The sequence below is a fragment of the Coprinopsis cinerea genome, assembly GCF_000182895.1.
Source record: "Coprinopsis cinerea okayama7#130 chromosome 1 map unlocalized cont3.1, whole genome shotgun sequence".
Taxonomy (NCBI): Eukaryota; Fungi; Basidiomycota; class Agaricomycetes; order Agaricales; family Psathyrellaceae; genus Coprinopsis; species Coprinopsis cinerea.
Genome location: NW_003307544.1, coordinates 3,176,253 through 3,203,156, shown reverse-complemented (window position 1 = coordinate 3,203,156; position 26,904 = coordinate 3,176,253). Strand labels below are relative to the sequence as shown.

Sequence of the window (26,904 nt, the reverse complement as noted above, 5' to 3'; positions counted from 1 at the left end):
GACGAACGTCTTCAAATAAGCTCTACCACAATCGATCCGATGGCCCTCTGCTGTTGGCCTTGTCTTGACCAAACACCACACTGATTGCAGTAATCGGCGTCGAAAGCGTCAATGCCGTCGAGACGAGTGGCAAAGGGATATTCGAGTTCGAATATCGAGCGACGGGTACGCTCAATTTAGTGTTGGTCCTCTCCAAGCTGGTTTGGACTAACTCATTTCAGGTCCATTCGATTATGTAACTGACTTGCAATCTCTTGGGAGGGGAATCCAAGGCAGTTCATCTGGCTGCGGTCACCGCCAATGGCTGTCCCCTGCTTTCAAAGACGGCGGAAATGGAGAGAAATACGGAGAAAATATGACTGGGTCTTTGTACAATAACATTACAGTGTAGCCCCTTTCTAAACGCGTAGACCGTTCCGCTTTTCCCATGTTGATAACTGGCACTTGCAGGATCACTGTGCATCGGGATTGACTTTGATCAGGAGCTTCCCTGTCGTCTTTCTCCCCGTCAAATCACTCTGTGCTTGCTTTACACCCTCGGCCGTGAATGGGTACTCTTTGAAGATGTTGATCTTCAAGTCACCGTTCGCAACTTCTTTGAAGAGTCGTGAACCATAATGTTCTGCCTCCTCCGCGGTGAACACATAGTTGGTCATTCTTTACGGGGACCGGGGCGTCAGTTTGGCATTATCTCGACAAGGAAGGACATACGTCGGTCTCAAGATCTTGACATTCTTCTGCACCAGTCGGAGCAAGGAGAAAGGCTCGACCGCACCCGACGCGTTCCCAAGAGAAACAATAGTTCCTTTCCGCTTGATCATCTTGAAATTGTTGTCGAACCTATAGCCCAATCTCTAGGTCACAAACAGCTCATTGGAAGATGGGGGAAACATACGTGTCTTTCCCAACACCATCAAAGATAGCATCGACACCCTCTCCATTGGTGAGTTCCAAGACTCTCTGGACCGTATCCTCAACAGGATACAAAATGACATGATCGGCGCCGTGAGCCTTTGCAAGCTCTGCCTTCTCAGCAGTGGACGTCGTCCCGATAACCGTAGCTCCCTTGCGCTTGATTAGCTGAGCAAACAGCAAACCAAGGCCTCCCGCAATGGTGTGCACAAGGATCACATCGCCCTTCTTGACCGGGTACGCCTCCTCGACAAAGGTAATGGTCGTTAGACCCTGGAGGAGGGCAGCAGCAGCAGTCTTGGTCGAGACAGAGTCGGGAACTGGATAGGCATATTTCGGAGGGACGGAAATGTAGCTGGCGTGTGTCCCGAGGTAATCCTAGTAGACAAATTCAGTCGATAGAGACAACCAAATTGTTTAAGCAGGAACCACCAACACTTACAGCAGCGACTTTGCCCCCGACTTTGAACCCCTGCTTCTTGAAGGTAGGATCCTCCAAGACCTTTGGATCCGTGGGTAGTGCGACAATCGTACCAGCCGTTTCTTTCCCGATAACAGCTGGGAAAGATGGGTAGGGATAGAGGCCACTCCTACGGTTACGTCGGAATGAAACCTGGAAGTCAGCAACACGATATAGGTATAGGTACACTGGAGTACCGTACGCACCGGTAGTAGGTGTCGATAAAGTTAACACCAGCGTAATCAACCTAATTTGAGTCAATATGAGAAGAACGACTCCGGATGTGATTAAAATACAACCTTGATAACGAGGTTGCTTGGGTTGTGCTGTAGAGGAATGGTGTTCTTCTCGATGACCTCTATGCCTCCAATCTACATTCCTGAAGTTAAGGCGCGTGAAACCACACTATGGCGCGACTTACATGGGGGATGGTGATAGCTTCAGTGGTGGTAGGCACCGTCATCGTTATAGTTGGTCTAGTGGAACTCGTAGCAAAGTGGCGAGCAAGTCGACTAAGGCGGCTGAGCATACGATGCTGACAACGGCCAAGTCGTGGGTGAACTGAAGCAGCCTTCCAGACCGGCAAGGATCCGTCTTATATATCGCAAGGATATCGACATCGCTCGAAAGTGGAGAGCTCGTGGGTTGCCGACCTAACCGTGCCATCCCGCGCGACCAGTTCCGAGATCGCTTACTCACAATCGACAGAAATACACCCTTCGAAATGCCCAGTACTGTCATTCGGGTATCCTATGGTTCCGTCCTTTCAATATTCCGGAAATGTGCTTTGGAGTAAAGGAAAGCGTCGAACTAGCGCCAGTATCCCGGAACGGTTGAGCTCACCTGTCAAAAGTCATACAAGCAACAATAACAAAGAAATGCCATGATAAGATATATCATCTTCCCAGCTACCTAACAGACCAAGTCGTGCATAGAGTCCACGTCAGACAATGGGGTTAAGATGCCTCAAACACGTCTTTCAAAAGTACCTCATAGATGAGTACCACCTGTTCTGGTCTATCCACCATCCTCTGACGTTGTTCTCTCAGCCCGTCGATCTCTTGTGCTACACAGTCCTCTGACATCTGTTCCGGTAACGGGCCAAGGGGAGAGGGAGGGAGAACTGACGAAGGAGTCGGCGAATTAGCTGGAGGAAGGTCACCCAAGTGACGCATGAGGGACGAAAGCGCGATGAAAGAGCCTGTCCTTCCAACGCCAGCCGAACAACCGACGATGATAGGGGGATCAGGATCGAGATCGCCTTCATTGGAAGCGGATGTCGACGATGAAGTTGGTGGGTAAGACGCCAGGGAAACATCGCGGTTTAGACGGTCTGCAAGGCGAATAAATTCGACCAAGCTAGCCCGGTCTTCTTCCTCGGGTACGCCGTGATCAGGCCATGAAGTGTAGAGCAAATGGGTAAAGATAACCCTTTGATCATGCACCTCTCCAAATTTATCCTCCTTCCCACCCTCATCGTCGAATTCCACGCTCTCATATGTCGAAGTGTTGACGGGTGGTGGGTTCTTGACGGGTACAACGGCTATGGTACTTCGTAAACAATGAGCTTCTTGAATCGTTTCTTGATGAAGGAGGGTCGCTTTGACACCAAGTGCTTCAGACCCTTCTTCGGCAGGTACGATCATCGACTTTCCTACTTTGCTAGGAAAGTAAGCGTGAGCTTTCCTTCGTCCACTTTCGACATTCTGGGTAAGCTGAACGACCGTTCTAACTCGGGTTGTCGGATGGGGCGAGGTAGATGGGGTGGCAGATGTCGTTGGTGCGAGAAGCGCAGGGGGAGGACGCGTGACCGGCTGTAACAGGACACTGAGGAACGAGTGCGATGTATGAGGGAGCGGGGCTTGGGTAGCAATCCACCATTTGCCTCCGTGCTTCTCGAGAACCCAGCTGGCATTGAGATAGCCATCACCGCAGTTGGGTTGGGCGCTCAGAACGACTCGCGTTCGATCGTATGGCTCGAGATGGAGATATCGATTGCGGTATTCATTGTCTTGGCCCGCTCCAATCTTGACAGAATAGTGCTCTATCTGTTCTGGAGTAGCCTTTATTGCTTTCGAAGAGCCCGGAGAACCGTTGCTATCGCTTTCTACTGCCTGACGTCGGGAAGCACTGCGGGCTGCATCGCGGCGACTCTCGCGTTGTGCGAGGGTGCCCAGAACGTTGCGAAGGTAGGCTGGATTGTACGCATTTCGTATCCATTGCGGTGGAGATGGCTTTGGGGACATGACTGTGAGCGATGGCGGTAGTCAAGAAAGATATTGGGACGCCCTATCGCAGAATCTCGAGGACCTGACGCGCATTATCGCGTTCTGCCGACCTTCCATTGTTGATCCGAAGTCCAAATCCAGAAGTGATTTCTCACATCTATTTCACAGTCGCGATCATCCAGTCCACTCTGCCCTTTTTGCTCTGCAAAACTATGGTAAACGAGGGTCTCGTCTCCCTTATCGACTCAGGAACCATCCTGAAGGTCAGCTCTACGTTGGACAAATCGACAGGGAAGAAACACCTTGTCGATGGTAGCCAAGAAACATGTTGGACGTCTCAACAAGTGAGTAGAGTTTGATAACCACTTGCAGAATTCATTCAATGGACACATCTTTTGTCAGGGCTTGCCTCAATTCGTTCAGATAAACTTCACGGAAAAGACTGTTCTTCCCAAGCGGATATCTCTGACCTTCCAGGGTGGCTTCGTTGGGACATCATGCAAGGTTCTTGCAGTCTCCTCCACCTCGAATGACCCAAAGAATTGGCAACCGTTCACTGCCATATACCCCGAAAACGTCAATCGTCAGCAAACCTTCGACTTATCTTACGATGCGGAGACATGGGAGAAGGGAATCACTTCCTTGAAATTGGTCTTCGAAGAGAGCTCAGACTTTTTTGGTAGAATAACCATCTATGATCTCAAGCTAGAAGGAACAGTCGTGCAAACCGAATAGATCGATTGGAAACCAGACAACCGATAGCGACCAGCAACACCACATGAGGTATCAAATCATTAGCATTAGTTACGAATACGAAGGGATAATATGTACTACGATACTCTAGGATTAGGCGGTTGCCTTAGCACGCTCGGCTTTCCACTGTTCGCGAGCAGCAGTGGCAGCAGCACGGCGACGGGTCACCGCACGGCCAGCTCTCGCGAGCTGCTTGACGCGCTGATCGACGTCCATGAACTTAGTACCAACGTCGATGAAGCGCAGTGAAGGTCGTCCTTCGCGCTCACGGAGGATCACCTTCTCAGTCGGTCGCTTCATCCATGGTGTATCAGGAACACGCTGCAGCAATTGAGGAATGCTCTTGAATTCCTCAGCCTTTCGAGCCCAGTCCTTAGCCTTCTCGCGTGCGTGCTCCAAGGAACGGGGAACGATAGGTTCCTTGACAAAACGGGTCAGCACGGCCTCGAGGGCAAACAGAACGGATGAAACATACCGAGCTACCCTCCGGCACAGACTCCCAGTATGCTCGCTGATATCGCTGTCGCATTGCGTCACGATTCTCGTCTTGTTCGAGAATATCAGCTTCATGGACATCATAACGGCGATCAGCTTGGCTGGCGGCTTTGTGTGTTGTTGCTCTGAGGAGTAACTCCATGCCGGCTTGGAATCCAGTTTGCAGCTGCTTGCCCTGGAGAATGCAAGTCAGTAATGGAGAACAAGACTGATGTTTGAGAAGACTCAGATGGGGTTGAAATCGTTATAACCATATCCCGACTGATGTAAGGCAGAGGGGAGGTCTTATATTTCGCGAATGATGTATAGTCTCATCACATTCAAGGGTAGAAGAAACCCGTACTCACCGACTGGCAAAGTTAACAAAGCGACATCAGACCACGGTTAGCGATGTACACAATGGTGATCGCGGGTTCTCATACCTGAAAACGAAACGTCAGTGTTAAGTTCGAAAAGAATGCAATGACGATATTCAGAATGATAGGAACATGTAACCATGAGCATTTAGCCGTCTTAAAGACTAATCGATTTTGTATACTCATCGTTAAAGGAAGAAATAAAAACCGTGTACTAACCTTAGTCCAAGCGCGCTCATGACCCTTCAATCTAAGAATCGCGTCAACACGCTTGATGCTCAAACCATACTTCTGTGACAACATTCGAACGTTGTTCTTGACCGGGTCTGACATATATTCCCTGTACATGGTCTCTCGTTGCAGATCAGAGATAGGCGGTGGTGGGCGGAAGGAAGGGTTCATGGGGAAAGGCTGTTGGAACGCTCGGTTACACGTAGCACAAAAAAACGAAGCGATCGTAACTCACCGTCTCCGACAACCAATTCAATGGCTGCGCCTCCCGATACCTATATGCAATCCTCTCCAAAAACTGCTTGTAGGTCTCTGCGGCGGGAGCATCGCGAGAACCCTGCGCAGACGGGTCAGCGGCGGGAGTCGACGAGGTGGCCGCCTCAGACGAGATTTCCGCGGCACGGGCGTGGGTTGTGGTGAGACATCGTTGTGCAAGTGGTCGTTGTGAGCAGCCTCGAGCTGACCGGAGAGTTGGTCGAACCAGTGGTGCCAGCTGGAGAGAGACCATTTTGCAAAATCGGAACGCGAGAAAATTTAGAGAAAACCCAAATAAGCACGTGACCGTAAGCGGGTTTTGCCGGATTCAGTAAGAGCGCCGATGATGGTGTACTCGTTTACGCGCTGAGCGCTTGACCTTGGACCGCGACTACGACATGGCGGACGACGTCCTTTTTGAAGTCGTACGACAATACGCATGCCTTTCGCCAGTGAATGCGATATCTCTGCCGAAAGACATTTCCAATACAGTCCTCCAAGACTTTCTGGTGAAAGAATTACTCGAGGACCAGCACTTGAAAGTATACCCTCCTTCCCAACAGTACCAACGGACTTTCTGGAAGAAAATTGTTGCTCATTTGGAGAGGACGAGCATTATGCCGGAGGCAGGTTGACTCCTTCTACTTCTCTACCATCGCCATCTTCAAGCGTCCTCAGGACGAAGAGTTCGAGATCTCTTCAGTGATTTACGATCACTATTTGGGTCTTTTGAATCCGTGAGTTCCGATCTTGTCTTCATTTCAAAATATTCACCAACAGAGTACATAGGAATAATGACTCGTCTGGGTCTTCCTCCTTCGTGGGTCAAGGACCCCCATCCAAATCCTTCGTCACGTACTTCTGGAAAGCTCCTGGTTTGACCTCGTCGGAACGTTTCCTCAAAACAACCCTCCTGGAATCACGAAACATGATCGAGAGCGGGACGACAGGCTTGAGGACGTGGACCGCGAGCTTCGTTCTTGCACAATACCTGATCGATCACCCCGGTTCGCTACCACCTTCTCCAGACGCATGTCATGTTAATGATGGCTTGACCAGACGTTATCGTCCGTAAAAACGTACTCGAACTTGGTGCAGGGATTGGGTTCACCGGAATTGTGGCGAGCGCAATCCAGGTCCTTGCTGGCCAAGACTCCTCCAACCCCAACAAGATCTGGTTAACTGACGTCGAAGACACGGTGCTTGCGACCTGTCGGGACAATGTAGACCTTCCATGCAGTGCGTTCATCGTTCTATCGCTAGCTTCGTTCGTTAATTTTTGCCCAGACACCTCGTCGACTCACGGTGGAGTCAAGACACAGCAACTAGATTGGTACGCTGCCTTAGATGAGAATAGACGGCCGGAGATGGTGTCTCTCCTTCACCGAACCCTCGATCCTGATGTGATTATTGGAGCGGACATCGTACGTACTTCAGTGGAACTTATGTAGACTCCCCAATGACCAAGCCGTTCTAGGTATTTGATCCTTCGTTGATAGGTTCTTTACTCGCTACCTTAGAGATAGCTCTTCGGTCTACCCGCGCTACATTCGCGCTAATAGCCTTGACACGGCGAAACCCAGAGACCATGGCAAAGTTTATGAGCTCTGCTATAGGTACGTTCCTTTCATCATGCGCCAAATGAAATAGTCTCTCAGTCCGCTGTCCACCAAAGAACGCGGTTTTACAGTCGACGCGGTAGAGTATCAGAACCAACATATTTCCTTCCTTCCCCACCTCGCCCTAGATACCAACCTGAAAGATGTGAAGATCCTTCGCTTCGTTTCATCGTAGAAATAAACACCGACATTGTGATTTTGTTTTTTATCTTATCAAGGGCCCCAGGTCCAGCCGGGACCAAAAATACTTTCCCCGCATCGCAGCTCATATGATCTTCCACCGGGACACGAGGTCACTCTTTGGCCGCCCGACTTCCTAATTCACTTTCTCCTCTCCCCTTTTCTCTCGACGCGTCGTTAGTCGCGTCAAAAACTTGCTTTGGCTGCTTCCTCTCGCTGTCGGGCGTCTTCGTCGAATATGGTCCGGATATCTCCTACCAGTATCCCCAAAATTAGAACACGCTGTTGCGCTGAATCAAACTGGGGTTACCCTTATGGAGGTTCACATAACGTCAGCCCTGAGTCATCCTCTTGAACACTTCACTCTTGTCTCTGTTCGACAGCTTCCAGCATCCCTTTCCCTCCGCTAATCCGCCCAAGGAGCCGAGCGGTGCAGACGAAAACAAAGGAAGAAACGCGTACGGCCAAGCCTGGACAGTGGGGCCCTAAGGAAGCAAACTTTTATTCACTCCGCCTGTGAACAGAAGGCTTTTGACGCAGAAATACGAAGATGTCGACCACTATCACTGCCAGCGCATATGATATCAGTACCAACCTCAAAGCCTCTCTAGCACAGATTCGGAATACCACAAATCTTTCGACGTGGACGCTTGTTCTGGCTACGGTTCTCACTGTTGGCGTATGGCTTCGTCTCTCCCGGCAAAATGGTTCGCCCCTTTCCTCTTCAACTCCTTTGTATCTTTGACTGAATTCGCTCATCTCTGCTCTTTCATCCTAGATTCAAAGAAGAACCTTGGATATTCTAGTGGGCGGGCTGTAGGGAATGGAACCAGCGCTGAGATTCTTAAACCCCTGCAAGTACGGGTTTCGCGTATCCTTATTCATCCCATCAAGGTACGCAGTTGAAGCTTTGTTAATGGACAAGATCTGCGCAGTTCGCTCACCAACTGCGCTTTTCATTGTGTCGGCTAGAGTTGCAGAGGGATCTCTGTGCAGAAGGCGCTCTATACCCCCGAAGGGATGGAGGTGAGTCAGCCGTCTTTTATTCTAGCGAGCGGGAAACTAATTGTAGGGTTCCTTCTCTAGTTTGACAGACTATGGGCGATCATAGATACTGCAAAGCAGGCAATTATCACCGCTCGTGAAGTCCCCAAGGTTCGCTTGGCTTTCCCCCAAATTGAAGGGGGCTAAATGACGGGGAGATGATCATGTGCTTACTACTCTACTCATAGATGGTGTTGATCACTCCCCAGATAGAAAGGGATGATTCATCGCCACATTTGGGTCGTCTCGTCGTCTCGGTTCCATTGGCCAGTGGAACTGAGACGTTTTCCATCCCGCTTCGTCCCAGCGAAGATATTCTTCGCGGCTGGGAAGTGTGAGTTTCATTTCTATCTTTGGTGGAAAGGCTAATGGTTCTGATGCTTCTTCTCAGTCTTCCGCAGATCAGAATCTTTCCAAACCAAGGGCCCGTAGACGGCTATATCTGCAATTCGCTCGAAGGAAGGACTCCGTCGGATGTGTTGAGCGATTACTTTGGAAAGCCGGTTCAGCTGGTGTACAAGGGTCCTCGTACCAGGCACAGCGATCCCACGGTCGAATTCCCGAACCTTAAGGCAACTGCGAAGTATCAAGACATGTATCCTCTCCTAGTCCTGTCGGAGGAAAGCACGTCCGTCGTGGACCAGCACATCCGCAATCATGTGGGCACTCAGGGAATTGATGAACGGTGGAAGACTGACACGGTGGTCATTGAAAGGTGAGAAGCGTATTCTCCAATCAATCATAAGAAGAGCACTTCGTCTGGGTTGAGTGGGGAGGGAGCTGGCTCCTGAATATGAATGTTCGAGGCTAATATAACCGTTTCTAGATTCAGGCCTAATATCGTTTTCTCTGGAGGAGGGCCTTTTGCTGAAGATAATTGGGAAGAAATATCTATCGGAACCGAGGATGCTCCTACAATAACCCTTGTCTCGAAATGTACTCGCTGCCTCGTAAGTGATGAACTGTTTCAGGTTACCGTGCAGTTTAATGAAACTAACCGCCGGTTCAAGTTACCCAACGTGAGCCCGGAAACGGGTGAACGCGACGCTGCAGTCCCTTACAAAGTCTTGATGAAGTTCAGGACTGGTTTGGACCCGAAGCAAAAGCTGAAGCCATGCGTAGGTTGCAACGCCGTTCCAGGTGGGAACGGGGTCGTCTCTGTCGGCGATTGGGTGTTTGTCAAGAAGGTTTCGAAGCCATTGGTAACATGAGGTGATGAATAGACCAAAATCCTGAACCATAGTTGATTGGGATGTAGACTCTACCGCTGATATGGGGATAGAATCTTGTAGAATCTGATATGAAACGCCCGGACTAGGCACACGTTTTTTATGAAGCTGTAATGACGCTGGCAGTGGCTTCGGGGAGCGGCACGAATTTTCTCGGAGAAAAATAGCGTCATTCTCGCCCACATGTCCGCTGAAAGGGGTCGGTATATGGCCCGGAGAAGGCTTTCCAGTCCCAGCCGCCTGTCAGATATGGACAAGGACAGGAATAGTCAGGAACGAGCCTTGTCTCCTTTGCGGTACGCCGCATGGCGCCAGATGTGGTCGAAAGATAGCCATCGAGTGAGCAGTCCAGAGCCTGACATGAGTTCCAGCAATTTTTATGACCCGGGTAAGCAGCTGGCCTTCATTAACAAGGCTGCAAAGATGAAATGGCAATCCAGAGATGAGGAAATGTCGCGACAATCGTGGAAAGGGGTAAAGGCGGGGATGCATCTGTGTAGATCACGTGGTGTAATCTGCCAAGGCGTTGAGATTTGTTGCCGTGGTCGGACGCTCACCGCTTAATCCAATACCGTTACCCAGCCAGTTCATCTTCCACCGCCGTTCTCTAGTGGTTCTGGCAAACCCGTCTCGTCGCTGTGCTCCGTAGCGACCACGATATTGCCCTGCGATGGCCAGGTCCAAATGGATCTCATTCGCCGCGCAACATGCTCTCAACAAGGACTCCCAGAAGTCCGCGCAGCCAGACCAGCCTGCGCCTTCTCCACCACCAGCGGAGGTTAAGAAGTTTGGCCTAGAGAACGTAAGGAGACCTATTTGTCGGCTGAATCTGTCTAGATCTGATATGTTATGGCTTTAGTTTGGAAATACTTGGTACGCACATCCCGGGATCCTCGTTGTGGACGTCACTCTCATCCTTTCTGCGAGCGCAGCTATGCAAACTCCGTTCTACAGGCCCTATACTTCTGCACACCCTTTAGGGATCTTATGCTCCAGGCCTCCGATTCCTCAGCACCACAAGACTGTCCGGCAATCCCGATCGCGTCCACAGTAAATGGCCTCGGGAACAAGCACCAGAGTCGGCCTCGACAGCCTGAGCGGAAACAGTCGACCTCGGTTATTCCAACAGAGTCAACGGTCGGCTCAGCATCCCAACCGTCTGCTACGCCCATTCCCCCTTCGCCACCGACACTCTTCTCTGCACTACGGTCCTTATTTATCCATATAGCAACCCAGCCGGGAGACAAGGGCACTGTCGCCCCGAAAGCCTTCATCGATAAACTCAAAGAACTGAACGACATATTTCGATCCACCATGCATCAGGATGCACACGAGTTTCTCAATTATCTGCTGAATAGGATTGTGGAGGAGATGGAGGTGGAAAGGAAGCAGACGCGAGGTTCGGTACAGGGCGAAGATCGTAAGTTCCACTGCGTTGGCGGTAGTATGGTGCTAGTAGCTAATATGCCGCCTCACCAGTGTCCGGATCAATAGCTACTCTAGGTTCCAAAGCGCCGCCAACTCTCGCAAGCTCGACTTCTGGGACCAATGCTCGGGATGCAACCTTGGTTCATCGGCTGTTTGAGGGAATTCTGACCAGTGAAACTCGTTGCCTTACTTGCGAAACGGTGTGTACTTTCTGCTATCTTCTTGTTCAAGCACTGAGATGGCGACAGGTATCTTCCCGAGATGAATCCTTCTTGGACCTGTCCATTGATATCGAACAAAACTCAAGTGTTACAGCATGTCTCCGACAATTTAGCGCCAGTGAAATGCTTTGCAACCGCAACAAGTTTTTCTGTGACGCGTGCTGCGACTTGCAAGAGGCAGAGAAAAGGTATTCGATTTGTATCCGACGTCTTTAGTTGTTCTGATATGTTTGGACTAGGATGAAAATTAAGAAACTCCCCAATGTCCTCGCCTTACACTTGAAGCGGTTCAAGTACCAAGAAGACCTAGGCCGGTACATCAAGCTGACATATCGAGTCGCGTTTCCGATGGATCTTCGACTATTCAATACTGTGGACGACATGGAGGATGCTGACCGCCTATATCATCTCTTTGCAATCGTTGTCCATATTGGCAAGTAAGTCATTTGACCTGTAATTTCTCTCACTTTGGACACATCCCATGTGCGCATGCTGATCCACTTTCAGCGGACCGCATCACGGCCACTATATCTCTATAATCAAGAACTGTGGAACCTGGTTCGTGTTCGATGACGATAATGTCTACTCAATACCGGAAAGTGATATACCCAAATACTTTGGCGATTCCAACTCCGGTTCTGCGTATGTTCTCTACTACCAAGCCGACGACATCGACCTGGTCTCTCTTGGCGTGCAACTACCAGAGCCTCCAGAACCGCCGCCCACTCAGGAGCCTGCAACCGATATCTCCGCCGGATTGAAACCCCCAATAACACTCGCAACCCATGTCGTTGGACATCCTCCAGGGCTGGAGCCTTATCCACCCATTTCCGAGGAACTCGATGCACAAGACGCCTCCACTACATTACCTGCACAGTCCCTAATACCCGAAAAACCTACTACCCAGCTAACGCCCGTCAATGTCACCGTTATTCCAGACACTGCCGACCAGTCCCCTCCGCAGCCTGCTGTTTCTTCACCATCCACGACACGCTTCGGCAACTTCCTGAATACACTGCGAAGAGCCCCGTCCGCTTCCCTCGCCAAGGCTAACATCTCTGCTACCACAAGTACCAGCACAACAGACAGCAGAAGATCTGTATCGGATCGCTCCCCTCGGTTGTCAGCTTCTTCCCCGTCGCTTTCTGTGGGAGAAGATAATCATTCCCAAACACCACCTCCCCCTGTGCCCCCATTACCGCCAAACATTCTTACTACCGCACCTCCCACTCCGCATACAAACGGGGAAGACAAAGAGAAGCCGAAGAAAGAGGGTAAAGGCTGGTTTGGCAAACGGAAATCTTTCAAGGCGGTCAGCAAAACGCCCACCACTGACTCCCCGACGGCCGTCCTTCCACCGTCTCCTAATCGCCGAACTACCGAAGAACGCCCACCTCCACCCACACCTTCTAATTCAAATTGGTTTCGTCCATTCGGTTCTTCCCAGCGAGATAGCCAAACCTCAGATCATGGGCGATCTAGAGACACTCTTCCTGAGGGTTCACAATCCGAGCACTTAACACCACGAAATGGACATGCTTCTGGGGGAGGATTGAGTCCATACGACGACATCCCCTCGACACCGGCATCGACCTCCTCTTCATTAAATTCCGCCCCTGTAAACAGCCCTGGCTTTTCCTCGCTGCGAGCTTCCGCCCCTCCATCGACATCATCTTCCTCTGGTTCCGTTCCCAAGAAACACAACTATCATCATGGCGCAGACCGGCATTCATCATCCCACGACCAGCACAAACCCAAAAATTCGCGCAGCTCCTCCCCTTCGAATGATAACAGACAGCGGCCCTTCCCGTCGTCCAAGAAGTCTGGTGATTTCGACCGGTCGCTCCCTCCATTACCCCATACCCCACCCACAACCTACCTCAATCCCAGTTCCTCGACCGAGAACGGCCATTTGATACCATTCTATTCTGAGCCTGAACCCATCACGTCGAACGGGTATCATCACCACTATCACCAGTACAACGTCCATCACAATCATCATCAAGAAGGAGGTCAACATTCAGCTACATCTCAGTCTGCCCCGCCTACATCCTTTCCTGAAGCCCTACATCAACGAAGCACAACTCTACCGCCCACGTCTATCGCTTCCTCTGTCGGAGCGAATACGAGTTCGGGAAGTAATTCCTCGTCGACGTCTGGGATTCGGAAAGCGACGAGAAAGCTTAGCTTGACGGCGCCGATGCTTGGGTTTGGACGAAGTAAAGACAAGAAGTGACTAGTGGCCGATGGTGGATGCGCATTGACCGCCCTATCATTTTCCTTCGTTTGGTATTAGAAAAACATACCTGGCTCAGGCCCATGCCGTCTCGACTTCAACAGTTAGTTCAGTATACCAACTAATCTTCTGCGCACACACCGCCGCCGCCGCCGTCATATTTATATTCCCTGTTCTTGGTTTATCGTTACCGAACCCCTTTGTTTCATTAGCAACTGCCACACCTATCCCTGTCGCACTGTGTACTTACTCTAGTGACGATAATGTTTCATGTAGCCACTTTCTTTTCTTTTCCTTATCGTATACATACGTACTTAGTACCACTCGCAAACGGCGATTTATTTTGCCTGCTATTCTCACCCCATCGACCCGTCCTTTTTTTCTCTTTCTTTCCTGACCGTCGATATCCGCTCGTTTCAGCCGACTGACTCCTTATCCCACGGGACTTTGTTGCACTTAAGAGCATGTCACCTGCACATTCTATACGGACTTGTTTTCGTACTACTACTAGCTCGCAAACTGCACGCCGGCGTATCGGCACAGATGTTGTATGGTATCGGAGTAATATCATTGCATTCTGTCTGTTGTACATATTAGTCTGGGATAGTGAGTTCTAGTCTACATGAAAGAATGAATGCGAGAAAGCAGATTCAAGAAGACCGATGCGAAAGCAAAAAAATGAGCGAAAACTAGCCAATGGGTGTAAAAAGTTCGTAATGCAGCGTAAATTCTGTCTGCTGCATGTCCGTTCAGGCAGTATCCATCTCCACACTCAACGCATCCCGCCCCAACCACTCCCTCTTACGATTCCACTCTTCCACCCTCTTATTCGGCCTAACCGCCATCCTCGATGCCTCTAGCACCAGAATCTGACTCCCTTCCTCGGGCGCAACACATATCCTCCCCGTTGACTCGTCCCAACAGATGGCCCTCACACCTCCCTGCTGATTTATCTCATCCAAAATCCCACCCGTATCAATCGTCTTGTAAATCCCTGATCGCGGTACGGGGAGTCGTTCGCCTTTCCGCAGGACAGGTCCCATTTCCTCTTCCTCGTTCTTCTCAACATTATTCGTCTTCGAGGAATCGACATTGGTAGAAGCAGGATCGGGTTTGTACTTCACACCCGAGTTGCGAGGGTGGCAATATCGCCGTAACTTGAGGAGTTTAGGGGAGAGCGTGCGGTCTGAAGTGTTTGTTATGCAAATCAGAGCGCGTTGAGAGCCTGCTAGCACGGATGCACGGTGTGGTGCACAGATATGCGTCGACATCTGGTAGGTATCGTGGTCGTAGGTGTACGTGAAGTGCTCTGGCGTGTCCTTTGTGGCCGGTACAACCACTTGTCTTGGGTACACGGCGTGGTGTTCCACTCCGTCCGGATTTCGTAGTTCGAGGAAGATCGAGACGGGTGGTGGGGGTCCACAGGTGTGTCGTAGCATGGGCTGATCTTCATGCCATCTTTCTTTGTTGGGGAGGCCATAGTCGGATATGACGAAGCGCGCGACTTGCTTGTTGTGCAAGGTATAGCGAGCGCGAGGGCCTGACCGGATGTGCCCGAGGAATTTGGGGAGGTCGTGCCATTCGACTAGATGAGATTCGGTGCCTGGAGCGGAGGAGACCGAACGGATGACGACCATGTTGCTTTGGCCGGGGTAGACGCGGAAAGCTCGAATTCGGTGGGGCTACAAAACGAGTTAGACGGGCGAAGATTAAGATGAGAGGCGAGGACGAACCTTTCCAGCGTGCTGCGGATGATCTCTGAAGATCATCGTACTTTTCTGATCAAAGTTCTGGAGGTTCATAAAGTGCAGCTCGGTAGGGCTGACAATAAAGGACACGAGCTTCGCGCCCTCACTTTCGATGAGGCTTATTTGGGTAACTTCGTTGCGACTGCTGACAATGGCGAGTTCTTTGAAGGGTGCGGGGATGCTGGCTAATGACTGCAGATAGTCTTTCGTGCCTTGTTCGAGCTCGGGGCTGCAGAGGTACTCGAGAATATCTAGTGACGTGTATGCAGTGACCACTTCGTATTTGAACCCTCCGTCAATGTCGATGTGGTGTTTCGTGCTCAAGTCTGATGGCACCATGCTACATTTCCTGAAGTCAATTTCGTCGTCTCGCCCTTGTAGGAAAATGAGTACTAACCCATCAGGTTGCTGCTTCACATACAACCTCCTCGTATAGGCAATGACTAGCCCTTCTTCACCCTCAAACAACCTCATGAACTTGGCTTCCACATTATACGCCTCGCTGTATGTCGGAATCCTCGCCAGAGCCCTCGGACCCATCGGATGATCCACCTGGTAAAGCACCAACCAAAACTGCAACTTATCCCTCGACTGGGCGGAAGCAATCAAATACTTCCCACCAGGCAGCAAGAACATGTTCGTAGTCTTGTGGTGGGACCAGAAATGATTTCGAGAGAAGATGGTGGGATTGGGACGACGCCAGTTGTCGTCAACGGTGATGGCTTGCGTGACGAGTTGCTCAATCTCGTAGTCGGTTACTGTGAGGGAGTAGCGGAATGTTGGACGGAGGGGTGGGATTGGGATCTTCATACGGAGGAGAAAGCGTTTCCAGATGATCGGTTCGTGAGTTAGGAGATAGAAGGCCTTGTTTACCTAGAGCGTGACGCTGTTAGTTGAATTTCCACAGAGGATGGTTTAAGGTGAAACGTACCCTGCGGAGACTCAGGATATCCTCGATGTAAAGATATGGGAACAGGTCATCAAGCATAACATCCACGGGAATCCTTTGAAATGGAGTGTCCTCGCTGTTCACGCGGAAGCGACGTTGTAGCGATTCAGGTATTCCAACCTGCCTCGCCATCACCCCTTTCATAAGACTAGCCAAAAGATCCTTCATTCGAACAAACTGGAGCAAGATGCGTTGATCAACAACGCAAGAGTTTATCGAGTCGAGAAAGTTGGATCAGATACAGCTGGAGTCTAAGGTGACGAAGGAGCCGGGAACAGGCAGATCCGTCGAGGAGGCCGTAAAGAAGGGAAGGAGGTAGAGGGGAGGTGGGGTGGAAAGCAACCAGTCCAATCAAGCACGAGGTCGTTTTATACAATGGGACAATAGCACCGGCTTTCGTAGAGAGAGCGCTGTTGCTTGACAGGCCAGAAAAAGGTAAACGCCTTGTTTGCAGAACGCCGCAGTGCCAGGTCGGGGAGACGTCGCGAAGGGAAGGGACGTTTAGTCGTTCACTTGTATTAAGTCAAGCCATGGCAACCTTGACTAGTCCTTTTTATATTAGTCTTTGTCGGCACCAGCACATTGAGCATCTTCTTGTGAGCTTTATGGCCTGAGAGCGGTGTGGAAACGTGGATGAAAAGCTGTTGGTGATGATGACAAGTCGAGAACAAGAGGCGCGGTTGACACCGCCATCAAATCCTCGTTTTGTTGTACTTTTGACCATTTACGTGTTTGCCCACTTGAGGTTGCTCCATCGTTTTGGCTGCTTTATTCGAGGCGGGTCATTGATATCCTATCCGAGAGAGAAAGATGGGCGTTTGGGAGCGCATTTCCAGAGGACGATAGGGACTCTCTGCCGACATGACGCGGCGTGGACAATCAAGGGAATATCCTCGAGGTTCTCTGGTCCTGCTTCAAGCAGATGTACCCTCACAGATAGCCAGATTGGTGGTCCAAGCTGCCAAAGAATCAAGCAAGTTACGACACCGTCCCCTAATGCTGTATTCTTCGAACCCACTGATGCACCCTCGACACGCACCTTCCAGCTGACGGCAAAGCAGACACTAAGGGCTCACATCAATACAAAATATAGAGCACAATTGCGAAATATGCTCGAGTCTACGCCACTGTCTACTTCGATAGCACATCGCGGTTGCGCTGCGTTGTGGGACGAGTGTTGAAGAGCCTCGAGGGACGAGCGCCTATTTTGAACATCCGCCTCGTGGTCGAAAATGTATATTGACCGTTCCACAGCTGGCCTCTCTTCCCGCGATACGGCGAGCTCTGCGGTTATTCTGGCTTGTGGTCGCAGCCTTGAGTAACACGTCCTGCAGAGGCTGAAGGACTTCGCGTTGTTACGTGGGCCCGAGAACCCTGGGCCACAGGGTACAAGGCCGCCTTATTCTTGGGCTGCAATCGGCGGAAAAAGGAAAGTTCTGTGTACATCGGTAATGAACTGAAAGGTTTTCTTGAGTCATCGGAATAAGAGGTCTCGAGCCCTGGTCCCTCACCTGCATGGCAGCAGTACTTACCTTGACGTCCACCGGCTGCAGATGCAAACGGTTATACTCCCTGGTCCTAATGTATCCGTGTATTATGGGTGAGATATATTCTTCAAGAAAACCATACTGCAATACAAATTGGGGTCATCAAGATCATAAAACTAGAAAGCGAAGGAAGATCATACACCTAAAAGTACACGTACGAACGTACACAAAAGATACACGGTACACCATACAAAGGAACAGAGCGAGATAATTATCAAACTAGAGGCTCTCCCACCGTGAAGTGAACATGGTCGCCCTCGCCCAATGTCAGCCTTACTGGAAGACGAGGGTCAATACGAACTGGCGCGCTTGACCCTACAAAGAAATCGCCTCGGCTAAAGTTGCGGGTGATAGCAGCGGCCTCTTCCTCTGTAAGGTTGCGCGGGCGCTTGTTTGGGCGGAAAGTGGACGTTGAAGCAGCAAAGGCATTGCTATAGTCATAGTACTGCTGATGGGGCGCCATGTTGGGAGGAGCCTGCAGACTCGCGTACATGGGCGGGGGCGCGAACTGGACGGTGCCGGGCGCTTCAAGGCGGAAAACAGTGAGCAATGCGAACTGAAAAGGATTTCTTTCCCTTTGTTCGACTTACCGGGAGTATGGTGGGCATGATGATCCTGCTGCTGCTGCTGTTGGTTCTGGGCATCAGGATCCGGATAAGCGCAAGATGCACCGAGACCGCGTTTGAGGCAGCTCTATTGAGACAAGCGTGTAAGTAAAGAAAGTGTTATAATTTAAATAGTACGTACCTGACATGGGAGAACCTCGCTACACCTGGTTTTTCCTGTATGACATGCTACACAAGCCCTTCTAACCGACGGCGCCTTTGCTAATTAGATTGGATCCATGGAATCAAAAAGTGCTCGGGAGTAGTTTTGTCTGGAAATACTTGCGTTTCCGTGTTGGCTCGCTGGGTGTTGCCGACTGCTGCTGTGGTTGAGGAATTTGCTGCTGCTGGGCCTGGGCGAGCTGAACATCCTGAGGAACATGTTGCTGTTGCAGCTGCTGAATTTGGGAATCGATCGTCGCCTGGTCCTGGGCGGCTGGCTCGTCAGTGGGCATCGCCGACATTGTATCAGTTTTTATGAGCGAAACCGGAGCTGCGAGCGGAGGTCTCGAGGTGAACGGCGGAGGTGAGTTCGGTCAAGCCACGGACAGCCCCGTCCACGCCATCCCGGCAAGGGCCGCGAGTCACGAGGTTGTGAGACTCTTGGCCAAATGGAGAGCAACCGCCAAGCCCAGGTCTCGCATACCGGCTTTGTTAGTAGCCGAGATCCGGAAGTGCGATAGTTTAAAGTAGCAGCCCCGCGCTCTTGTGCTGCCCCACATCCCTTTTCACGCAAAAATGGCTTCTCCAGTCCTCCAACCGCCTGTCCCCTTCGCTGACTTTGAGTTCTCCTTCGATCCAACTCTCTCAAATCTCTTCCCAAATCCACCACCTCTACCCTCGTCTGCAGAACTCTTCTCCCAGACAGAAACCAGCGACCTCCTCGGTTTTCTCGACACTTTTGGTGATCTTTCCTGGGACCTCAATTCGACAGACTTTATCGCACCAGAGCCGGCTCCATGCAGTCCTCAGTCCTATGCGCCCTACTCGAATCCACATCTAAACTCAACACCAGACCCATCGACCTCGACGCGGCCGAGGCCTTCGACGCGTTCTGGAGGGGCGACGAGAGGTTCCTACGTCTCTCCACCACCACCTCACGACCAACAACCATTCGCGTTTGATCAGTCTCCTCCAGCGTCTGCTGGAGTCGAAGCAACGCCCACCCAGCAATCGCAACAACCGTCTCAACAACAGGCGCAATCTGGGCAGCAACAGCAGCAGCGTGCATCGTCCGTAACCCGGACGTCCAAGGCACTCCTCTCGACTCCTCAAAAACGTCTCAACCACATCATGTCCGAGCAAAAGCGCCGCAACGCCATTCGAGATGGTTATGCACAGCTGATCGCATTGCTTGCACCGGCTGGATCAGCTCCTGGCATTGGGATGCCAACGCGTGGTCGTCCAAAAGGGAGCGGCTCCCGGGGAAAGGGCCAGAGCAAGGGCAAGAGTGGGGTCCTCTTCCGCGCTGTCGAGTACTGCAAATGGCTCGAAGAGGGTCGCGATTCCCTACGAGAAGAGGTCATCCGCGTAGAGGCCGCCGCAGGAATCGTCCAGGCATCATAGCCCATGAGAATCGGACATGACGATCCTCATTGTCCTTCGGTTTCCTTTGCTGGAAAACCTCCTCTATTTTTCGATACCCTTTGCTCTCGATGGTAAGTCCCTGATCTTCTGTTTCCGTCGTAACAGCATTCTAATCATTGTGTGACTTTAGATACCCCATTCGATTCTACAAACACCCACGTCCCTAGGCCTTTGCGCCACATCGTATGCCTTGACGCCCTAATATGTTCACATCAACGTCTGTTCTGCATTCTTTTTTCGCAGTATGATCTAATGACACGCATGGCACACCCTGTCTAATAACGGTATGAGAAACGACAAAAGTAACGCCCTTTGTATACGCTCTCTTATGTTGTAACCCCTGTAATTCTAGAACTCTAGAAAAACCTTCCACATGCATCTGTTGTCTTTTTACCCATGCTACGCGTACTTACCTCCATGTACCTGGTACCCCTCGAAAATTTATACCAACTTCCATGGCAAGCAACTCTTGGAGCTGACGTCCAGGGACGAGCTCCCTCTCACATCAGTCGTCGCGCATGGTCCTCTTTGCAACGCGCTTCTAAGCCCTCTCGGGCCCCGACGATTTACCTCCGTTCTCCGCTCGAGGGCCTTCGGTTTTTCCTGGGCATTTTCAAGGCATTTTTGGGAAACGTCCGTGCCATGCTCAAGCTCCATTCCCCGGACTGGAGAGGTGCACAATTCCTTCCTTCCCCGCACCCCGGAAACCTGAAGGGGGAAACCGTTGGAAATTCATGGCGCCTCCGGCGGCTCCCCCTCCGCCGGCCAGACTTAGCCAGATTCCATCCTCAAATAACGGCATAATGTCCTGGTCCTTTTGACATGGTCTGAAAGCCCAGAAAGGGAAGGACAAACTCAATCACCAAAGTGCCGTATAACGATCCATGGAATGTCCGAAGATTCGAGCAGGATCAGCCCAGAAAGCGCCCGTCGCAGTTGCGGCTTTACTCCGACCTCCACCTCCAATCCTATCCCGTTTCGAGACCGTCGGTCCCGCACCCCCGTATTACGGCCTCGGTTTCTACCCCGAAAGCGCAACACAGGACACGGTCTGCGAAGATCTAAACACCGAGAGTCTAGGCACCTGTCGCCATGGCCCCTATCCCTCCTAATCCCAACCCTTCATGGCCCCTCCCAAAATTCAACCTCACAATCCATGATATCGACCACGAAGGAGTAGAAGTCTTTCTAAACGCCGTGAGACCTAAAGATGTCCTGCGTCAAGCGGTGTTAGCGAGCTACCAATGGTTGTATACGGAGGAATGCCCACCTCAACTGTGCGTTCACTGGTTGCCACAAATGAGCTGAGCGTTCTCAGCGCTAAACCGACCACTCCTCTCAAAAATGTTTTGTACAGAATCCAAGAGCTCCATTTGATCCTGCGCGCAATGCCAGGCGTAGCCCACGCAACGGGCAGCTCAACGCATAAACAGATTCACTTCTCGCTCGATTATATCAAGCGTATACCCAAAGATAGAGTCGCACACGAAATCACCGGCGTATTAATCCACGAAGCGGTGCATTGTTTCCAGTTTAATGCACAAGGGACGTGTCCTGGGGGTTTGGTGGAGGGGATTGCAGGTAAGCGCTCGTCGGCTATCGTCTGCTAGCACTAATACCGGAAGAATTAACCGAGCGCCATAGACTTTGTCCGCCTCAAAGCAGACTACGCCCCACCCCACTGGAAACCACACACCACCAACAGAGAATGGGACGCCGGATACGACACGACTGCCTACTTCTTGGCATGGATTGAATCACGCTACGGGGAAGGAACCATCCGCGAATTGAACCATTGTATGAAGGATAGAAAGTACCACAGGAGAATGTTTAAAGAGTTGACGGGGAGGCCGGTTAGAAAGCTGTGGGCGTTGTATTGTGCAAGTATGAACAGTGGCGGAGGGGAGGGGAAGGAAGGCAATAGCGAGGACGAAGATGAAGACGAATACGACGTCATCGACAGTCCTCAAGAACCCATCGTCAAATCCAACTGAAGGAATAATACCCAGTTGTATACTAGCAGCGCAGTGAGAGAGACAGGGGATTATTGTATGGATTGATAGACTAGTCGTTAAAACTACCTACATAAATACGACATCGAAGTTCGTCACAAAGGTATGAATACAGTCGTAAAAAAGAAACCAGAGTCAGGCAGACTTGAAAGGCAGGGAATATAAGATACAGCTCTGGAAAACACCTGGGCGAACGAGAAAAGGTGAAAGGCGGGTAACAGGCTACATCGGCAAAGCAATTGCAACGCGGAAGGTTGAGTGTAAGGGTAGCCGGAGGATTAGAGGGAAGTAGCCTGTTGTTGAAAGTCGAAGAGGAAAGACAATGATGGAAGCAAGTCCCCTAGAACAAGGGATAAAGATCGAAAAAGATCGAAGGGGATAAACCAAAAGCTTAGCTCAACTCGCTTTCAAGTTCCCGAGCAAGGAAATCATCATCGTCATCAAAAGCGTCGTCTTCCCCTTCTTCTTCATCGTCCTCCTCCTCTTCGTCCTCCTCCTCGAGCCCCTCCCCTTGTTCGTCCATAGGGCTCCCAGGGCTATCACCATTACTCTGCCCATCGAGGTCAGTAGCCGTAATCCCCTCCTTCAGCCGCGACAGCCCCGTGCGCTCCAGCGCAATCTTCTTCCGCTTCGCTAGAGGGGACCGTAGAAGGTCTGCTTCGTCAGCACCGCCGGTCTCCGAAGGCGTTGTACTCCGTAGCCGTTTCCGCTTCAACCCTCCCGGCGAGCTCCCCGCACTAAACCAACCCAAAATCAGCGCCACAATTCAAAACCCACACCTCTCGACATACCTCTTAACACTAGCATCATCGCCTACTGCTTCCCACTCGTCCGCCTCAGACGCATTCTCGCTCCTATACCCATCCATCATCCCGTCCTCATCGTCGTCCCCATCATCACTCTCATTCATAGCAGCCTCAACTTCGTCATTCAAATCCGCCCAATCCGAGGCTGAAAGATCGATCAACGGCGCACCCGTTGTCATCGTGTCCGAGATTCCAAACATATCGTCGTCAGCTGTCGGTGTGTCGTGGGTTGTTGTCTCTGTCGCTGGTAGATCGAGCACCGGAAAGGAAGGGTCGTCTAATAAATACGGTTTCTCGTCCATGCGTCGCCACTGCGCGATCGAGTCGGCTAACCACCCTTGTGAGACAACTAGGATTCCTCCGCGTTTGCGAGCCATGTCGACTTTGACCGTCCCGAGCTGAAATAGGGCCAGTAATGGAATGGAGGGAATGGTAGGTCCGCAGTAGGAGCAGTGGAGTGGTCGTAGCACATACGCAGGCGCACGCGGGCACACAAAAACAAAAAAGGGATCAAGTCAGCGCTATTGTTCTTTCCTTGTCCAAGCGAAACACCCCCCTCCGTCCGGAGGTTGGCGCACCCCACTTGATCATCTATCAACAAGGGGGAGAAGAGATGTGAGCTTACCTTCGCAGCGACTACATGTGTGACCTCTGGTCTTAAATCCGTATAGCACCGTGCGCCAAACATTGTAGCCGACTTCCAAATTTCTGTCGTCTCGGGTCTGGTATCGAGCGGGATGAGGCCGGAAAAGAGTATATTACATCCTTCAAGGGTTTCAGTTCGTATCCGGGGGATGATGCGCTGCGGGTTGGGCGGAGGAGGAACAGACATCAGTGGATGCTTTGACAGGATGGTAAGAAGTAGAGAAAAGGGCATACCGTAACGTCGTATGGTTTATGCTTAGAGCCGAAGGACGGTCTCCGTTTGTCATTGTCCGAGGAGCGAGCGTCGTATTCTCTGTAAAAGCGGCTATGCACTTCATCAAGGAGCTACAGACCGGACCAGAGTTATATCAGCAGGAGTGCCAGAAACAGAAATATTCGAAACCAGTACCATTCCGATACGCTGTAGCTCTGTGTCGTCGTTCTTGAGGAGAGCCTTTCGATGATGATGAGGATGGGGTTGGGCCTCTGTGTGAGATTCAGATGATGCGGAACTCTCAGAAGACGACGATGAAGCCTCAGCCGCCTCGTGTTCCTGCAGCTCTTTTTCCTTCTTTGCCAACGGCCGCTCCTCCAATTGAGCATCCAAAGCAGCGTTATTCTGTGTCACCAAAATGTCCTTTGGGGCAGGTTCGGGTTCGGGTTCCTCTCCGGGTTTGGACTCGGGTAGGTCGTCAGGATTGGGTGGGGTCTCGGCTTTGGCGGTCGTTCCGTTAGAGGCTAGTGAAGGTGTTGCCTTGTCTTTGGCTTTCGGAGCGGTAGGGAGGCTAGCTGCGTCTAGTTTCGGTAAGAATGTCGAGTTGATATCGCCGATACCAACGAAGAAGTCGTCTAGAAAGGCGATGTCAGAACTCCAACGACATTTGTCGATCAAGTGGGCACGTACAAGGTATGACCTTGAGTAGGTTTGGACTCCATTCCCATACATCTGCACGATCATCTATAATGACAACCATAGATGTATCGCAAGGGAATAGCCGCTGAAGGCTCTTCTGCGTTAAACCTAGAAGACACGATCAGTCAGGTGTATGTCGTCAACGAAACGGGAGAGCGCTTACTTCCACTCTCGTCTCTACTCAAGAGACGGCTTCCGAAAAGCTTGCCATCAGGATCAATAGCCGCGCAGACTTCCTGCGCGTACGCGCGGGTTCCCATCGTGTAGACGTGCATTTCGTACTTTTTGGCCGCATTCTCGAGGAACTCTTTCCAGCCAGGCCTGCACCAAGTTAGCCTTATCATACGGTCACAAGAACCGCTCGCAGCTTACCGAGGCTTGATATAGTACATGCATCCCTCTTGTTCAACCATCCTATGTTTTCCCTTTGACCTCCCTTTCACAGAAGGCGCATTAAACGACTCTGGACCGAGGGTGAATTTCTTGACGTCTTTCAAAGCCTCCCAGTTGGGATTGCACTCGTCGTCTTCATCATCGTCAGAGTCGTCCGAGCTGTCCGAGTCATCGCTGTCTGGTGTGGTTGTCTTGACCTTGTTCCTCCTTTCCTGCCGTGCCTCCCAAGCCTCGCCTTCCGCAATCCACTCGCCAACGGTCGGGTCGACTGTCGCATGGACGATGGTCTGATCCAGATCGACAATTAGAGATAGTTTACGGGACTTGAGGAGGTGTTCGGCTGTCTCGCGTTCTATCCGTTGCGCTTCCTCGAAGGAAACGGTAGGTCCGAACGCAGAGTGCGTCATCTGAATACCAGCTCTGGATGCATGGGAGAAACCGGTGTAGTCGACACTAGAATAGGTTGTATCAGTGACCTTGGATCGTTTTTCAGGAACAACAGGACATACATTGTCACGTCTTTGCCGCAATTGGCGCATAGGCCGTGGATCTGTGTGCTATGTTTACATGGCTCTAGGATGACCAGGGCTGGTTGTGCGCGAGCTTTGTCCTTGGAAATCACGTCGCCAACCTTGATATTCCATGTCTTGAGTGTGCCTTCAATGGGGCAATCCCAGGTACCGTAGCGTGTCTCTGGCTTTGCATCCTGTGTTCTCGGGAGGTAAACGAAGGAATAGCTGAGCAAACGCGTGCGGGGTTCGACCCATTCTGTTGGCTTTATATCGAGAGAGACGATTTTTATGGGAAAAGGGAATGACTGAGGAAGATAGAGTTCTGTCGGGTCTTCGGACTGCATTGGGGGCAACGCAGTCTATTGCTGGAGAGCGCCAGTTATGTGTATCACATACAAGAACATCATACCGTGACCGTAATCCTCCAATCCCACCGCACCCCAAATTGGGAGCAACTTTCCCGCGCTCGTAATCAACACCTCTGACCCAGCATACTAGGCGCCCACCAGCAGGAAATATTGGCCACCGTCCCTACATCGTGACGGTGCTCAAAATATTGGAGCTTTTTCTGCGGAAGATGGGTTACTTGAATTGGACATACGAGTCACCAAACGATCCTCATCACGCTCGTTTTCAGAACCGCTCCATCCAATATGTCGAGCCATTCTTTCTATCTATGCATTCACAGCTCTACAAATTACTCGCCGAATTACCGGGGACGGTTTGCAACATTGCTCAACGGCGACATCGCGAGATAAATCCGCTCTCCACAGCGCGGGGTCGAGTCCCATTATACCCGGTGAGTTGTCCATTGCCTAGATGGTGGTGCGCCAGAATGAACTAGTAACCTTTAGGCGCAAGTCATTTCGTCGGTATAAGGATATGCTCTCCGCGCCACATAGGACTGACCTGCGAAATTTCCATCCAGGACACTCCTTATGGTCCATTTCCCCGTTCCCTGGTAGGGCAGGACCTGAGGAACCGATGCACGGGATTATCCTCGGTTTTCTACCTAATTTACGCCCTTTCTCCGATGCGTTCCCCTTTCCATGAGGAAGTCTGGCAAGTTCCTCTTCGATTCACATTCCGCGGTGATTGCCTTCTGGATAGCGGAAGCAAACTCCTGCTCGCTGAAAACCGCTTTAGGACTCCAAGGACGCCACGCCGCACTTCTATCCACGGAACTGCAAAGGAACGAACGAATATTAACACTTTAACAGCAACCCGTGAATAGGTCGACGGGAAGGAGAGCTGTTCAGACACACCTCTGAGCGCGTTTCAGGTCATAGGTGAGTTACTTATATCCTCTCCACGGTTCCTCTCGCTTGGTTACTTGTTTCTAGGGAAGTTCCGGCCCGCTCCAGTCTCTGCCTTTGCCCTTCATAGGAGGGAAGTGTCGATTTCTGCCTCGGAAATCAGCGAAGTGTCTCGGTACGAAGGGCGACGTTGGGAGCCGATGTCGGAGAGCATATCTGTATCAAAGATCCGTCTCCCTTTGACCACAGTATCAGAGCACTGTCGCATTGATTTCACCCGCAAA

General features: G+C 51.2%; 12 protein-coding genes across 12 annotated transcripts; 6 read left to right on the top strand and 6 right to left on the bottom strand.

The window, feature by feature from the left end:
* Positions 1-452: 452 nt before the first annotated feature.
* CC1G_00547 (hypothetical protein) lies at positions 453-1,908 on the bottom strand (the record flags this gene model as incomplete). The annotated part of the gene is made up of 7 exons (XM_001829316.2): positions 1,794-1,908; positions 1,672-1,743; positions 1,579-1,619; positions 1,355-1,502; positions 896-1,290; positions 712-840; positions 453-657 (listed from the first exon to the last, which is right to left on the bottom strand). Exons 1-7 carry the CDS (start codon positions 1,899-1,901, stop codon positions 453-455), a joined length of 1,098 nt encoding a protein of 365 aa, XP_001829368.2. The 5' UTR covers positions 1,902-1,908.
* A 420-nt stretch (positions 1,909-2,328) lies between these two features.
* CC1G_00546 (protein-tyrosine phosphatase 2) lies at positions 2,329-3,618 on the bottom strand (the record flags this gene model as incomplete). The annotated part of the gene is made up of 1 exon (XM_001829315.1): positions 2,329-3,618. One exon carries the CDS (start codon positions 3,616-3,618, stop codon positions 2,329-2,331), a length of 1,290 nt encoding a protein of 429 aa, XP_001829367.1.
* Positions 3,619-3,812: 194 nt separating this feature from the next.
* On the top strand, positions 3,813-4,335 carry CC1G_00545 (hypothetical protein; the record flags this gene model as incomplete). The annotated part of the gene is made up of 2 exons (XM_001829314.1): positions 3,813-3,944; positions 4,003-4,335. 2 exons carry the CDS (start codon positions 3,813-3,815, stop codon positions 4,333-4,335), a joined length of 465 nt encoding a protein of 154 aa, XP_001829366.1.
* Positions 4,336-4,446: 111 nt separating this feature from the next.
* On the bottom strand, positions 4,447-5,943 carry CC1G_00544 (hypothetical protein; the record flags this gene model as incomplete). The annotated part of the gene is made up of 4 exons (XM_001829313.1): positions 4,447-4,773; positions 4,829-5,023; positions 5,424-5,615; positions 5,671-5,943. 4 exons carry the CDS (start codon positions 5,941-5,943, stop codon positions 4,447-4,449), a joined length of 987 nt encoding a protein of 328 aa, XP_001829365.1.
* A 126-nt stretch (positions 5,944-6,069) lies between these two features.
* On the top strand, positions 6,070-7,484 carry CC1G_00543 (hypothetical protein; the record flags this gene model as incomplete). Its single annotated transcript, XM_001829312.2, has 7 exons — positions 6,070-6,316; positions 6,369-6,427; positions 6,480-6,697; positions 6,750-6,929; positions 6,978-7,114; positions 7,168-7,306; positions 7,366-7,484. The coding sequence occupies exons 1-7, from the start codon at positions 6,089-6,091 to the stop codon at positions 7,482-7,484; spliced, it is 1,080 nt and encodes a 359-aa protein (XP_001829364.2). The 5' UTR covers positions 6,070-6,088.
* A 555-nt stretch (positions 7,485-8,039) lies between these two features.
* On the top strand, positions 8,040-9,862 carry CC1G_00542 (hypothetical protein; the record flags this gene model as incomplete). The annotated part of the gene is made up of 8 exons (XM_001829311.2): positions 8,040-8,196; positions 8,268-8,383; positions 8,462-8,515; positions 8,576-8,644; positions 8,722-8,867; positions 8,925-9,248; positions 9,360-9,483; positions 9,544-9,862. 8 exons carry the CDS (start codon positions 8,040-8,042, stop codon positions 9,742-9,744), a joined length of 1,191 nt encoding a protein of 396 aa, XP_001829363.1. The 3' UTR covers positions 9,745-9,862.
* A 570-nt stretch (positions 9,863-10,432) lies between these two features.
* On the top strand, positions 10,433-13,647 carry CC1G_00541 (ubiquitin C-terminal hydrolase; the record flags this gene model as incomplete). Its single annotated transcript, XM_001829310.2, has 6 exons — positions 10,433-10,564; positions 10,717-11,182; positions 11,242-11,390; positions 11,439-11,599; positions 11,651-11,848; positions 11,919-13,647. The coding sequence occupies 6 exons, from the start codon at positions 10,433-10,435 to the stop codon at positions 13,645-13,647; spliced, it is 2,835 nt and encodes a 944-aa protein (XP_001829362.2).
* A 741-nt stretch (positions 13,648-14,388) lies between these two features.
* On the bottom strand, positions 14,389-16,423 carry CC1G_00540 (hypothetical protein). Its single transcript, XM_001829309.2, has 4 exons — positions 16,327-16,423; positions 15,793-16,268; positions 15,381-15,735; positions 14,389-15,329 (listed from the first exon to the last, which is right to left on the bottom strand). Exons 1-4 carry the CDS (start codon positions 16,381-16,383, stop codon positions 14,397-14,399), a joined length of 1,821 nt encoding a protein of 606 aa, XP_001829361.2. The 5' UTR covers positions 16,384-16,423; the 3' UTR covers positions 14,389-14,396.
* Positions 16,424-18,741: 2,318 nt separating this feature from the next.
* On the bottom strand, positions 18,742-18,951 carry CC1G_00539 (hypothetical protein; the record flags this gene model as incomplete). Its single annotated transcript, XM_001829308.2, has 1 exon — positions 18,742-18,951. One exon carries the CDS (start codon positions 18,949-18,951, stop codon positions 18,742-18,744), a length of 210 nt encoding a protein of 69 aa, XP_001829360.2.
* A 283-nt stretch (positions 18,952-19,234) lies between these two features.
* CC1G_00538 (hypothetical protein) lies at positions 19,235-20,062 on the top strand (the record flags this gene model as incomplete). Its single annotated transcript, XM_001829307.1, has 1 exon — positions 19,235-20,062. The coding sequence occupies one exon, from the start codon at positions 19,235-19,237 to the stop codon at positions 20,060-20,062; it is 828 nt and encodes a 275-aa protein (XP_001829359.1).
* Positions 20,063-20,967: 905 nt separating this feature from the next.
* CC1G_00537 (NtPRp27) lies at positions 20,968-22,077 on the top strand (the record flags this gene model as incomplete). The annotated part of the gene is made up of 4 exons (XM_001829306.2): positions 20,968-21,132; positions 21,164-21,360; positions 21,441-21,664; positions 21,728-22,077. The coding sequence occupies 4 exons, from the start codon at positions 20,968-20,970 to the stop codon at positions 22,075-22,077; spliced, it is 936 nt and encodes a 311-aa protein (XP_001829358.2).
* Positions 22,078-22,486: 409 nt separating this feature from the next.
* CC1G_13738 (RNA polymerase II subunit A domain phosphatase) lies at positions 22,487-25,708 on the bottom strand (the record flags this gene model as incomplete). Its single annotated transcript, XM_002912160.1, has 8 exons — positions 22,487-22,832; positions 22,887-23,299; positions 23,781-23,891; positions 23,956-24,395; positions 24,451-24,567; positions 24,623-24,780; positions 24,832-25,305; positions 25,362-25,708. 8 exons carry the CDS (start codon positions 25,706-25,708, stop codon positions 22,487-22,489), a joined length of 2,406 nt encoding a protein of 801 aa, XP_002912206.1.
* Positions 25,709-26,904: the final 1,196 nt, after the last annotated feature.

Excerpts from the sequence above, each read along its gene's own strand:
- CC1G_00540 (XM_001829309.2), bottom strand. The coding sequence starts at position 16,383 with ATGCTTGATGACCTGTTCCCATATCTTTACATCGAGGATATCCTGAGT. Across the intron at positions 15,736-15,792 it reads GTGAAGCAGCAACCTGATGG|CATGGTGCCATCAGACTTGA; the intron begins GTTAGTACTCAT and ends CAGGAAATGTAG. Across the intron at positions 15,330-15,380 it reads ATCCGCAGCACGCTGGAAAG|CCCCACCGAATTCGAGCTTT; the intron begins GTTCGTCCTCGC and ends CTCGTTTTGTAG.